The 15,028-nt window shown below is 34.8% G+C and overlaps 2 protein-coding genes across 17 annotated transcripts in view; one reads left to right on the top strand and one right to left on the bottom strand.

Annotated features, from left to right (window-relative positions):
- The window catches only part of LOC145938405 (phosphatase and actin regulator 2), a 279,201-nt gene that overhangs the window by 61,422 nt on the left and 202,751 nt on the right, over nt 1-15,028 (top strand). Inside the window, exon 1 of one of the 16 annotated variants that reach the window (XM_083041999.1) lies at nt 11,509-11,542. The exons of the other annotated variants lie outside the window; for them this stretch is intronic. Coding sequence (XP_082898125.1) covers nt 11,530-11,542 — 13 coding nt within the window. The 5' untranslated portion in view covers nt 11,509-11,529. Of the gene's footprint in view, nt 1-11,508; nt 11,543-15,028 lie in introns of those variants that run through there. 16 annotated transcript variants of the gene reach the window in all.
- On the bottom strand, nt 3,618-9,819 carry LOC145938408 (uncharacterized). The gene is made up of 3 exons (XM_083042000.1): nt 8,947-9,819; nt 6,593-6,730; nt 3,618-3,993 (listed from the first exon to the last, which is right to left on the bottom strand). Exons 1-3 carry the CDS (start codon nt 9,033-9,035, stop codon nt 3,816-3,818), a joined length of 405 nt encoding a protein of 134 aa, XP_082898126.1. The 5' UTR covers nt 9,036-9,819; the 3' UTR covers nt 3,618-3,815.

A 15,028-nucleotide genomic window follows, 5' to 3' on the forward strand; every position in this document is an offset into this window, starting at 1 on the left:
TTCAGTAATTCCGGATAGAACAAATCGGTATATCGGTATTTTGTCGATCCTTCTGAGAGAGAAACTTGTTTTTCCACGCTGTGAAAAACTAGTCGACGCATCGTACATGTAATGCGAATCAACTTGCGGTAACACGCTGACGGAATGCGGAATGTACATTCCACTCTTGCTTACGTAAGAACGACCTTATTGCATTCGTGAGTCGATCGTAACGGATGACGAGATGATATCGATAATTGGTTAAGAAAGTATTATGCCTGTCTCAAGGAGCATTATTTTTGTATATTTTTCTACATTTTTATCATTCGTTTGCGCGCGAGAAATCAATTTTCAGTCAAGCGCCGATTCTTTCGATTAGATTTACTGTCGGCGTTTCTGAAAAGTGGCACTAAAATCTTTGCGCTATGCCGGATTCAGCCGTTGCAAAAGGTTATATGGGCGCGCCGAGACCGTTTTATAGGCCGTTGCATCGGTGTGTGGTCAGGGTCGGCGATGTATCTACACGAGATATATACATTGAAAGCTGATCGTGCATTCCGACCTTTCGTACTTTTATTTTCATAGCTTGTAAAACTCTTTCTAGATAATTTTCATGAAACATAAAGCATAAATTTTTTATACATTGTGTGTGTGCGCGCGCGAAAATAAAATTATACATAATAATTAATTTTTGGCACAATCTTTCACGGAATAAAAATAATAAATGAGTTGAGGAGAGGAAGATAAGATGAAAAAATTTTTTAAAGATAGAGAAAAAATCTCTTTATTTGTATTCATAATGGAAATTATGATATGATAATAGTACACGCGCGATAATTAGCGAGAGCACGCAACATAACATTGGAAAACATATATTGAAAGCGTGTTAAGTATGATACATTATTCAAGAATAAATGTAATTGACGTGTATTTATAATTGTGCAATTGCAATAGCGATGGATGATGAATGGACACGTAATTTTCTAATTATCATTAAAATTATAAATATTGGGATATCGGAGTCTTGCATGCAAAATAATCGACAATATCTATTCAATTATAGCAATCGTTTTTTTTTTTTCTAATAAAAATGTTTACAAATTTGGAGATATATTGAGACAATGATATGAAAAATTAATTATTGATACGCTAATTAATATTTCGAGACTTGTATAGAAGAATTTGTATAGAATATTTACGCGGTTTTTTTTAAAGGAGTCGATATATATATTTGCTCTTTAATCGTCGATGGCTGATACTTTTTATCGATTCAATGTGCACAAAGTGTGATACAGAGTAGAATGCAGTAAGCATCAAAAACTACATTTACAAAAATAAATATTTTGCTACTCGTTGCCTTTCGTTTACAAAACAAATTCGTAAAGTTGATTGAGCACGTTTAACGTTTTTTGAGGCTAGTTCTATTTTATCTTTGTGAGCTTTCTGTTATTTTAACACGTAAAATAAAAATTAATTAATTTTATTTTATTATTTAAAACAATTTTATTACTACAAATTTTTTTGTGGAAGATACTTATTAGGTTTTTATAAAAAATTTAAAATATTTAATTTTTGTAAAAATATAATTTATATTATATATTTTTCTGATTTATATTAATTATAGTTACAAAATAAATATGTTATTTAAATAGGCATAGTTATAAAATAAACAATATTCGATACTATTATACATACAACTTTCATCATTTTCAAGAAAATTAATCTTAAAAGACATTGTTCAGACGCATTGAATGTATATCGCGAAAAAATGTGTGCAGAATTATGCAGCTAATAGAATTAGCCACGATGTTTTCACAGACGATGACCCGTTGATTTGATATCGGTTGCCACTCGAGCGTATCTATCGATCAGACGCGGTTATCGATTCCGCGCGAATTCCCGACCTTTCCCCGATTCTCCGTCTCCTTTCAAAGAGGCTGCGACCGAGCTGACTAGGTTAACGCTATTGAACCACGTATAACGTGGCCATGTAATACGCTATCTTCGGGGATATTGAATTATTCCTCTCCATATGACCAATCAATATACACACGCTCATTTATTATATCATTTACCAAGAACGTAAAGTGCAATAAACTCTATCTATTAAAAAAATTATGCACTTGTTTGTACGTATGTATGGAATGCACGACATGCCAATATGTAAATATGCAGTATTTTTTTATTTACGGATACGTAAATGTTTAATCACGCAAATATTCAATATTTTTTGATAGTAAATCGTTAAGTTAATATTCATTATTTCTTGCTGTCTCTTTGCTATCTAATATGTTTTAGACTTTGTGAAAAATATTAAATATTTCTGTCAAACAAATATATATTTGATCTTTGCTAATATATACGTAAATAATTTCTGAAATGCTGCAACACGGATTTTGCATTGTAGATTTTGCATGCGAGATTTTTGCCACGATCTCGAGATGACCGATAGAATTTCAAACAACGTGATTGATGGTTGTTTATATGTATAATTTTACCTATACAATTGTTCCGCGGCATTCATCATTCCCGTTGTCACGGTACACGAGAATGACAGTCGTAAGTTGACTATCCGCTCATTCATCATCGCAATTTCGCCTTCGTTGTTTCGAATGCCACAGCAGCTCCTTAGTTGCCACGATTTCCTGTTTGTCGAGACAACCTTGCGTTAATTTCAACTAAGCGAGAGTCTTCAATTAATTTGATACATCTAGTTGGTCGATCAAAATAACATCGCGCGCGTAACATCTAAAAAACAAAATATCATGTAAATTTTATATTAAAATTAACATTTTTATTATATTAATAATCTTTTATTAATTAATAAATAATTAATAATTCTGCACGATTTTTATCAGAATTAATATAGTTATCTATAATTTTGAAGATATATGATATGAAGTATACGAACTGTTTATTATTATATACCAGATTTTGGGCAACTGTCACTTCAAAAGAAATGGATTGGCGTGCCATCGCGATGATTAATGTGAAGTATAAAGATTTTTCGTGATTTCCAGTATGAACAAAATTCCTAGATCAGAGCGCCATATTAGGAATAAAAGCAAAATGCAAACAATATTCTGAATTATATTTATTTCGTTATAATTTAGAAATATCATATCATTTTACAATTGAATGCTATTAGACTAGGAACATTTTATATATATTAAATAATATTTAGAAACTATAAACAAAAACGCGAAACGATATAAAAAATTTATACGAAATTGGATGCAATTGAAATAGATACGCAACTCTTCCGTTGAATATTCAGGAGATTCATTGGCCACAACCTTTGAAAAGCGCATCTCACGCATCTTCAATAGTGCAGATCAAAGCTTTCCCTTCGATCATTGAATCTATCCTTTGGCCTCAGCCCTTTTCCATTCAATGTGTCGCAGATCGACTGGAACGGAATACCGAATGATTTCATCCATTTTTAGATTAAACGGTTCTTTGTAAAGTATACATAGGTATATGAAACGTCAAATTTATTATATCTCTTTCTATCATCGGCTGACTCATTTTTTATTTTATTTTATTTTTTACTCAATTTATATAAACTTGGAAATTTATATTTTCAACATATTTAACATATTAACGTATTAGCAATATTATATATCACGTTGAATCACGAATAATGTGCGCTGCTTAAAATTTACGTCAAATAACCGACAGCTCGTTTAGGTACTTGATGAAAAATCATAGACAGAATTAAAGATCAAACTTTTTAGAGAAATTTAATTTAGTTGCGCTAATATCGCTACATATCAGCGATGGACGTGAACGATGATCTCAACATTCGCTGCTCTCTTCGCCGAATTCCTCGTCGGTCAGTTCGCGAAGTGTGTCGAGTCAACTTTTGGCGAGTTTCCACGGGGAAAATAGTTCGCAGGCGCCTTCGTAACGCTGCCAGCAACCTTCCACGGCAATTGGGTTGTAATTTTGCGAGACAAACGGAGGAACGAACGATGACCGTGATTAAAAATGCGTCCCTCGCGTAGCGCTTCCCTGGAAAAAATTCATGCATTTCTGAATTAGGGAATATAAAATTCTTGGAGCGGCACCAGAGCATGCAGTTCGACGAATTTTTCGCGAATTTGACATTCACGTTGATTTTACACAAAGTCTATCTAGGGACGAGCTAAGTCTAGAACTTATAACAAGATCAAATATATAATTCAATGTATCTCTACATTTATATGAAATTGCTATTACGTTGCGAACGATTAAAAATTGCTTATCGAATTATCAAGAATTGATTTGATGCGAAAGAAATATTTTCTGAGATATAAAAGCTTAAAGTTTGTGGCGTCCCGAAAACGCCATGCGAACACTTATGTTGGCACGACTATTCCAGGATTAAGATGTCAGTAGGATATCGCTGCCAGATATAGTTTTTTTCTCTTTGTGAAACATACATTGCTGGTAAATTCGTAGTCTCGCTCGTTCGCATAAAGTCGTGTAAAAAAGATCGTAATGCGTGCCAGACGATGTTAGAGCTGCAGAACATCGGGCAGCGCGCCGATAAAATGTTCCTGCGCATACCTTCTCGGTAAAGAGTTCGCCTACTTCTCGAACTATTTGTCGGATGCGGCGAAAATTTCATTGCTCCGAATTGGCGAAGAGGATTTCTTGGAATTGGGCCATCTTTTATAACGAATTCCGTATACGGCGGTTAAGTATATTGGGCCGCGCGTTTTCCGGCAGCGGAATAACTCTTCCTTGTTATGCGACGATAAATATTCTTCCGTTTCTTTTACTCCGATGATGTCGAGATGTATCAATATACGACACTATTCAAATATTTTCTCACGTTTGTGCTTCTTACTCTTATCGCGCGCTCTCTTCTCATTTTTCTTAATATAAAAATATATCACGTCTCTTTTAAAAATATATTTATTGCTTTCCATATGCTGCGATTTAATCGTCATATAGTATACTTTCGCAAAACGATTAATGCGTCAACATCATGTGGAGGCGAGTCGCGAAAATATGAAAGGCGACTACAAAAGGAGAGAGAGCGTGAGTAGAAAGAAAGGAGTAACATCCGCCCATCCGTCATGCGATTTTTTTATCCTGCGTATGATATCTTCGTCTTCCGAGCTACGGATGTATGCTCTCGCGCATCTTGAAAACGCCGCGTCTTTATTCTCCCGTGTACGTGACTGCATCGTGATACCGTCCCACCTTTCTGTTATGTATTACCTGCGGATGAGGTACCTGTCCGCCCGCCACGTCGATCGCTTTGAGGAACGTAACGGTTTCCTTGGCGGAAAGTAAGAGAGAAAGAAAAAAAATGAGAGAAGGAGGAGGATGTGATAGGAAACGGAAGAACATCCTTTGAGCTTTAATCCGCCTGACAGATCCTCGAGCAGTGAATATAAAATGTCTCGTGTTTGATGTTGGCTAATGACACGCAGTAAAAAATTGTCTGTATAAAATGCAGAAATGCTCTACTTAAATTCAGCAATAGTTAATGTCGGTTTAATAATTTTTATACGATTTGTGTGAAGATCTTTTTTCGCGTGTAAGATATCACGCAAGTAAATTTCGTACTGTTTTACATAGCTGTTCTGGAAAAGAATGTCAAGTATCCGGGGGAGTAAGTCAACTAAAGCCGAGAACACGTGCAGAAACAATTCAGCCGTGGCGAGAAATTTTTCGGAACCGATCGCGAGGCGATCTCTCTCTGTTCAAATAACGCTAATATTTTTAGCGCGCCATTTATTATCGTCGATCGTTTCCTTCTGCCGTGCAAATAAAATGCAACCGCCCACGTTTAAATTCGTCGCGGACAAGGCCGCCGTCCGAGTCCGTCTTATTTATAACGCTTAGCAATTTCGTATCTGCGAACTCGTAGAGAATGTCTGGGTCCCCGATCGTCTGGAATCTACCCGTGCTTTTTGTTATTTACCCGTGATTTTTTTTATATAACATGTTGGTAAACATATACCAACGCAAAACTTTTTGCCAACTTCCGTTTATCTTCGGGGAACAAAAGTTAAATTTTCTCACTACATAGCTCATTCGCAAGCGAAACATATATAATATTTTGGGACTTGTCTGTGCAAAGAATGATGTTACGCAAGTATTTTTCTGCACGCAGATTAATTAAGAAGAGAAAAGAGAAAGAGGGTTTAATTTATACAATATTTTTTGTTACTTATACAGAATTGCGTACGCATATTTTTCAGTTTTGTCTTCGTGTGAATTGGAGTTGGTTAAAATAAAATTAATAATGCTAAATTAATGTTTATATTAAAAATGAAGCTCTTATAAGTCTTAGAATAAATCTATGAGAAAAGGAGAATTATTAAATTCTCCTTTTCTCATAGATTTATTACACGATATTCGCGGACATGCTCAATTAATTTCAAATACGCTCTTAAAGGCGCAATCCGACGTTCGATAATTACTTCATCTAAACTTGGTAAATAGTCCGCACATCAGTTTCTTAATCACGCGGCTTAACGATTTACAGTTTGATTGTTTCTCTCCTTTCTCTTCACGTGTACTACGCACATCTCACCGATGAAATGTTCTTAATGAAGTCTGTAGAAGAGAATCGGTGTGAATCAATCGGAGAATTTAGCCGAATAAAACAAACCAGTGGATTCCGGAACGAAGGAAGCCCGTTGTTGATCCAGCAGGAATTTCGATTTTCTGCGCGTATTTCATTGCTGTCTCTTGAGAGTCTTCTATCGCGAAGATTAAATCTGATTTATTGATGTGTGGTTTCTTATACCTATATAATCAAGAAATATATTTTTATTATTATAATACATCGATTTTTTAAAACTAGCTTGAAAACAGAGGCGAGCTTAAGTTCATATTTGCAAATAATATGCGGGATATAGAATTTGTAAAACGAAATACGGCGACAAAAAGCAAACGAGCTTGAAATGCTAATGAACCTGATTTGACGAGCACAAAGAAGGAAAATCAGGACTGGTTACAAACGAAACATTACAATTTGCGAAAACCGTGCAAGAAGCGCTAAAGGTTGCTCCTTTATTCGACTATGCAAATACAAGGTGGCTGTTGTAACAATAAGCCGCGAGAACACCAGAAGTACTTCAATTAAGGCCGCGCGCGTATAACAATATACAAGGACGTTTGGAATAAAATCACAAGCGAGCAACTATGCATAATGGAGTATCGGAAAATCGATCCCGGACTATCCGCCGAACTTTCTATTCGCAACTTTATCTATTGTCACGTGGAGATAATTAACGACTATATCCCAAATATATATATTAACGACAAACATTCGGTAAGCTTTCCATCGCGTACTATATCATGTGTGATAAAAGCATTAGCTCCCAAAATTGAATTCATCAGAAATTACTATCGTTTCTTTTGATTATTCTGACATTCCATATTAAATAGAAAAAGGTCTTATGAATAATTTCTACATACATGATAATAGAGCAACGCATTGAATTTTTTCCAAGCATGTGTAAACGCGTTTGCCCAAGCTAAGCGATACCATAATTTTTACTGTCACATATAATTTGTATATCAATAAATTACCGGAAAAACCATATTAAATTCCTGCGCGAGTTTTATACCGTTTTATGAGCTTTTCGGTGTATGGCGTATACGCGACCTTACTTTTGCACACAGCCATAATAAATTTCCCGTTTAGCCTTCCGAAACGTTCTCTTCAAGACTTCCTTCGCGCATACAAGATATGCAAATACGAAAGAATTGTTATGCGTGTAAAAGCGAATAACTGCTATACAAACTGTTCAAATATGCAAAAGTATTTTCCGCGTAATCACCGATTTATTTTGAGACAAAAAAGGTTATTATCTCTTCTCGCGCAATTTTCTCTTTCTTTCATAATATCGTCGTATCGTTACGTAATGAATTGGAATTAGTTGTTTGTCGAAATTTCGATAAATTGACGGAAGTGTCACTTTGACACCTCGCCTCAAGCGAAGAAAAATTCTCTCGATGATCGCATGGCTTTTCTAAAGCTGATGACATTAGCGATTCCTCGCGGAATCCATTATAATTCGCCCAAATTCATATCCTTTGCATAATTCGCGCTGTTTTATTGAGCTCGAGCGAATATTATCTGCATTACACATATTTTTCTCTTTTTATTTCTTTTTCATTAATTTAATTTTTTTTTTTTTTGACGACTCAGCGACGTTTTCGCACTTATTTAATGTTATGACGGCACGCATGATTGCGCGCCATCAAGATTAATATTTCCGCAAAAGGCCTCTGCCTCGGAAGATTACTCTAGTCGAATTTTAATTCTTGCTACTCTTTGCGTTTCCGTTCGTACGATCGTGTAGCAAGCCGGATAACATTGATTTACGACAGTACGTGACGACGATACCTTCCAAAGTGCAAGTGTTATCTTTTATGACTCTTCTTTCATATTCAATTCATTCCATGCTTCGTGTGTTTCTTATTTTTCGATCAGAAATTTAATAATTTTATTTTAATTACGATCATATTTTTCGTAAATTTTCCAAGCTTATTTATTGAATTGATAATAATTATATTATTCATTATATGTATATGTATATAGAAATAACAATGCGTAGGGAATTTGGGAGAGAGTTGTGAGAGAAATCTTGAAATCATTCGAAACGGTACCTACAGAAATCTGACGTGCATTAAATGTTTTACTCCATTGAAACGAACGCGAATGTGCATCGGATCAATGCAATGACTGGAGAATGCGTCTAGAAATATCTTCCGGAAAGGCTCTTCTTTGCTCCGCATTGCTCCAACACGCAATTGAATTTACACGGTGTGCGGTTTATAACATTGCAACGTCGAGAAAGCCACGTATCGATCGCGAGAGAGACTGGCGCATCGCGCGTCATATCTTGTCTACTTTATGCGTATCTCGCACAAGATGGATAAGCTTCTTCCATACGATCGTCGTTGGGCTCGTATATATCTCGACAAAGACATTTCGAGTGAAAGCTGATTTACCTGTACGGAATATTCTTTCCTTCTCCTCTTCGAAGTCGACTGATCGACGGCGACGTCATTATGCAATGCGAGCGGCACCAATTGCGCATTCTATTTCCGTCAAATTCTGCATGCACGCACTCGTGGCGCAACTTGTTGGGGGCATTGTTGCTATCGCGTTACGTAAAACCGGAGCGGAATGCTAGCATTCCGACAATTTTAGCGATTTTGTCACGGTTCTAGTCAATTCCCCGAGAGAGATAGAGAGATTTATGTTTCAACAAAGCCGGTACTCCACGAGATGTTTCTGCGTAACAAAATTAATGATAATGACGTCATTGAAAACACACAGATGCTATATTTATTATTATAGATTTAATTAATTTTCTATTGGAAGTAACTTTTATATAGTTTATTTAATTATTTTGATCACATATATCTTTATTGTATATATTTGTTGTTATCATAACATGAATGCACAAGAAATCACGCGAAGTATCGAGGAATACGCGGACGATCTGTCGTGAGATGGCATATATAAGACATCATCCCACTTGACAGCGTCACGTATTTGCTCACGCCAGGCGCCAGGATGACGCGCCCTACCACTCCGATATTTTTTCTCGCGACTTTACTTTAAACTTTAAACGCATTCGCCATTCATCGTCACTCGTACACTACCTACCAAGGTCTTTGAGCTCATATCTTCTTTCTTCTCTAGCACCTTCTCTACATGTCCCTCCCTCGCCCTCGCCCTTTCTTTCTCGTTCTGCCTTGGCACGTTTTCAGGGCTAAAAAAAGCAGCGCGCCTAACGAAGGACGGAAAAGAAAAGAGGGAGAAATCAATTTATTATTCTCGCCTGGCCGAGCTCCGTCAGCATAAGTAACGAAGACACTGCGACATTAAATATTCTTATGATAACGTAATGATAACAATATAGTTTGATGAATAAAAACCGATGACATATCGTATATGTAAAGAAATAAATTTGTGCGTAATAGCGCATTGCATATAATTGCGTGTAATATAATATAATCTATTATATTACGTGTCAATTATGAAAACATAATATCAATTGTTCAACGACTCAATTCATCTATATGAATAATTCAAACTTATTCCATGGAACAACTTCAACGCACAAGTCTATTTTTTAAGATACAAAAGAGGCATAAAGGAGAAATTGCGAAGAGATATAAGGATAAATTATTTTATAGAAAAGGAAAATACAAAAGGAGAGTATACGTGTATGAGAGATGAGAAGGGGGCGATAACGGAGGACAACGAGAGGGAATCTTCTTCCCAGCGGAAGTCGAAAGTCAGTCTCCTTCCTCCTTTCTCTCTCCTCGCGATCGGGCGCTTTTGGCGATCCGCCAACTTCTCGGCGATCCCACGATCATGCGCGCGCGTAGAATCACCGAATATCCGGTCGTCGTCGTTGTTGGTCGGGGTGGAAGGCGATCGAAACTTGTGCGGGAGGTTGCGATCGCCCCGGGACATAATGGGAGAAAGCGGAATCGGGGTCGCCGCAATTATCTTTTATCGCGGCACGTTAACTGCAGAGTGCGTCGAAGTCAGCCGACAGGATTACTCTGTTCGTCAAGAAAGAGATTAGCTCTTTCGAACCGCGAATTATAAGGGTATTCTATTGTTCCGACTTTTTAATTCTTCCTTAATTCGTTCTTCTTGGATGAAAGTTATGTCACGAATGTAAAAGGTAGGAAAAATCGATCGGAGAACGACTTTAATTGTCGTAATTTGATCGAATCGAATGTAAACACAATTTTAAGTTAAATAATGCTCTAGATAAAACTCTAAAAGATTAATTTGAAACAGATTATATTTTTATACATTTTTACATATTTGTTTTTTAACGAATTTCAGACAATTGAATTTTATGAAAATCTCACCGGTATATTCTAATATAAAACTAACTCTTTTATTAAAATATGGAACGCTTATTGTTAGCTTATGAAGATTGTAGAAAATTTTACGCATTATATAGCGCCGTATGTCTGGGAAACGCATTTCCCACATTCCCACCACCTCCGGGTTTAGAACGGCATTGCAGCTGCAACTGCAGTGTCGGACTCACGCATTCGCGAGCGCTCGTATAAGGATGGGTTGCTTTTCTGGCTTTGTATCTCGGTCGATTTTGTCGCATGTGTGTCGCACGGAGGCGTGAATCGTGATGCTATGCGAACGAGGCGTGGATATTCTGCAAGACCGATTTAGCTAGAATTAAAATTTCTCCCGCAATTTATGCAGCGAATCCATCGCTATGCATAAATTACACGATTGTCTCCTGTGATTCATATATATTCTTACCTTTAACCCTTTACCTTTAAAGCAACACTCACGACGCACAAACGAATATAAATTTGTCTCGATACGAATATATTTTACACGACGTGCCCACACAAAACTATTAATAAAACTGTTAAAAAATTTATTTACTGTAAAAAAGCTTGCTATGAAAAATATATAATTTTAATATTATTTTAATAATAATTTTAATTCAATATTATATGTTTTTAATTATATGTTACTCTTTGTGTTGCAGGTATGTATTATCGAGTATCATCTTTTGACTTTTCTGCGCGATGACGGTGAATTGTGAGTAAAAATCACATTGTACTACTTTGTATTATACAATTTAATTGAATTTTAGTAAACGAATATTTATGTGATTTGTAGTATTGGTTGAACAAAAGTTTGATTTTGGATTAATTTATCAGAATATCTAATACAGCATAAAGTTCTTTTATTTCTCTTTTCAAGAGATAGTGTCTCATCAAATTTTTGTTGGATACATGTCTCAATTAACGAGTTACAACGTTGGTAAACTGTTACAGTATATAGATGTTAGATATGTAAGACGAGAGCATGACTGTATACTTTATACTATTTCAAATTGATAGTCTCTACTTGATGGATAGCTTCGAAGTCGATTTGTCGCGCCGATAAACATACAATTTATCTTCTCTCGGCAGGTATAGGGAGAATAGCTTTTTCAATTTTCATCATTGCCGCTAGATTAAGAGAAGCACTACGCTAGTTTGATCGCGGCGAACACTCGCAAATTTAATTTATGCCTGTAATCTAGGGTTGTAAACACAGCAAGACGCGAAAAATGTTGCCCCTCTCGCATAGTTTGTTGAATTATATGAAGGAACAAGAAACACCTTCCGGCGTTTCCGCCGGTGAAACGAGAGTGTAACTGAGAAACAGTGAACTAAACAGCGCACTTGGCGATAAAAGCAGAAAGAGATTGCCCTCGCGAGATCAAAAATTTTTCACACAGTCTGTTTTCAATTTTATCGGCTTTATAGATACTGATAACGAATTTTTAAAGTTTCGCGCTATTGTCGATCCGATTATGTTTATGTCTGTTCTTAGAAACTAGCGGATCAGAAATTTGTCTAGATATATATATTAAATATATACTAAACTGTAACAATAAGTATATTATTAATTGCTATGCAATTCTTTAATGGTTTTATCATTTTTTTTGCTGTTTAGAAATAAAATGATGAATCAATGTGCAAGTTTTTAATTTGCACAATTTTTTTGTATTAATATTCTTTTTACAATTTATTTTTGAAAAGTGAAAAATAATACAATTTTAATTTGAGTATTTTTCAAAAAATATAAGAAAAAACCTTTCACTATTAAAAATATATATAGTACTATATAAAAATTATTAAAAATATTTCTATACTATAATATAAATCTCAAAGATTGAATTTATTTTAAAATTAATATTTTTATTAAATTAATATTAAAATTGCATAAAAAAATGTACAGTTGTTTATTTGCTTTGTGAGAAATCTCGTGAGCTATAAAACGTAAAATTTTTAATTCTTATTTTGATTGCGATATTCATTGATCTCGTTTGACAACAAAGTTGCTTCTCTTCTTTGGATACGAAGTTCCGAAATGTTCTTTTGCCTCGAGCACTTCTTGAGAAACAAGTATGTTCTCGAGAAACAAGTTCTGAAGTATGTCACGCGTGCGCGCATTTTCGAAACCGCAGTTGACGTTGTTGATTAGGGTCAAATAATTAGTTTAAAAGCATCTCGGATCTCCTGTATCCTGTGTAAATGCATGATAATTTCATATGTTGATTGAAAGAATTTGCAAAAATATCTATATCATCTACATATCCGAATATTTTTTGTATTTTTTTTAAAGAAAGATTAGTTAAATTAAAGTTTTTAATCTTTTTAATTTAATTGTTAAAATTTGATACAAAAACTGCAGAGTCTATAATAGCTTTTCATCAAATTTTTGCTTCGATTTTGATTCGATTAAACATTTATACGCTTAATTGGATTAGGAAAATTTGTATATTGTGCGTTAAACAGAAATTCAGATAACGGCAAATAATGGAATATTATTTATATGCACATTTTAATAATATTAACGGGATGTTTAAAGCATATATTCAATCTGCAATAAAATATGAGCCGATATCGATCCCATCAAGCCGCTTTACGAGCCGAATCAGATTTATAGTATACTTACGCGCGTGTTTTAAATGTGAATTGCTCAATAAGAAGGATTAATTGTTAGTGACGACAAATGAGCCATAGCGAGGGAATCGTAATGTCTCTACCTGAAAGCAATTTAGATAATTGCTTGCGTTTATATCGCATGCTAAAAAAGCGTTATCGCATGATCATACCAAAATTTTATTCCACTGCTATTGAAGTAATTAAATTCGCGGACTGTTACGTTAAACGGTAAATTTAATTAATTAATCTACCACACACATATACACTCGGAGGTGTGTGTACGCGGTCGAAGCTCAGCTCGCTATCCGAAATACGAAGCTTAATTGTAGTGGTTCTCCGCGAGTCTCCCGACAGTCATTAATCAGAACGTTCGATCGTCAACTTCGCGAAATTCATGGCGTCGTCGCGTAGCTCTGAATGCAATTTTTTAAAAATGTTACATGTTATAAAGCACGTCATGCTTCTTTTCAATTGATATGCAAGATTGAATTAAACCCAATATTTTACGTCAGCGCGTAAAGCTAGTTTTATTCATAGTAATCAATAGCTCTTTTATGTCATTAACTGAAATCCATTTACAAATTAATACGATTTACTCTAAAAATTTACATCATGTACATATAACAGAGATTCGTACGAATAAAATTGTCATCCAGAGTTTTCATTCATTTCCATTATAGTTTATAGAAAATATATTTCACGACCTAAATTGTATGATGCTTGTAATCTGTAATGTCAATTTCGACATATCGCGCGGCCGAGTAGAAAGTTCATTATAAAATGTTTTTCTCGGGTTATTACCTTGGGTATATCAGAAAATCGAATATTATTTCTTGAAGCGCGACGTTGGCAATTTTGGTAAACAAGTTTTTAAATTACATGCGAAATGCATCTGGAAAGAGAGGGAAAGTAGATTGCTCGAGTGCGCAATAACTGCAAACAAGTCGTAATTTTCGAAACGTTCAGTAGTAGCTGCGATGCCTTTGTTTCCATTTGATTTGCCACAAATACACGACTCTATACAATCTTAAATTCAATTTTAGACTTTTAGAATCGGCATACGTATGTATGTATTATGATGTAAATAGGAAAAGAGACAGAGAAATATAAAAGGAATAAGGGTGAGAAATCGCGTTATACAAACAACAAAGTTCACAAAAATATTTCAAGAATCATATTAATACGACTTCAAAGACAAAAACTCTCGTGTGCTGTATTATTTATAATCATGGCGAAAGGTCACAAGTCATCAATAATATAATTATAGCGAGATTGATCGATTCACACTTAAACGAATACGTTATTTAATCTGTGAATTACACGTAATTACACGTAATTCACAGATTCTATATTTGATTGTTCAAAAAGTATATAAAAATTACGGTTTACATTTTTTTTATTTATTTTTTAAATATATATATATATATATATATATATATATAAATGATTAAACACACACCAAAATATATCGATCTGTAATCAGTATAATACGCTCGATAAGAGCGTTTTGTTTTGGTTGAAAATAAGCGGTGTAGTTGTGTTAAAGAAAGATTAATATTAAACCTGTGTCTTTTTTTATATTTAT

Source organism: Prenolepis imparis, unplaced genomic scaffold (assembly GCF_030444845.1).
Source record: "Prenolepis imparis isolate NDT839.2.m4 unplaced genomic scaffold, iyPreImpa1.0 SCAF_7, whole genome shotgun sequence".
Classification (NCBI taxonomy): Eukaryota; Metazoa; Arthropoda; class Insecta; order Hymenoptera; family Formicidae; genus Prenolepis; species Prenolepis imparis.

Coding starts and splice junctions, on each gene's coding strand:
- LOC145938408 (XM_083042000.1), bottom strand. CDS start 9,035: ATGCGCAATTGGTGCCGCTCGCATTGCATAATGACGTCGCCGTCGATC. Junction 6,731..8,946: donor GGAAAGAATATTCCGTACAG/GTAAATCAGCTT, acceptor TTGATTATATAG/GTATAAGAAACCACACATCA. Junction 3,994..6,592: donor CTTCGTTCCGGAATCCACTG/GTTTGTTTTATT, acceptor AATTTTTTCCAG/GGAAGCGCTACGCGAGGGAC.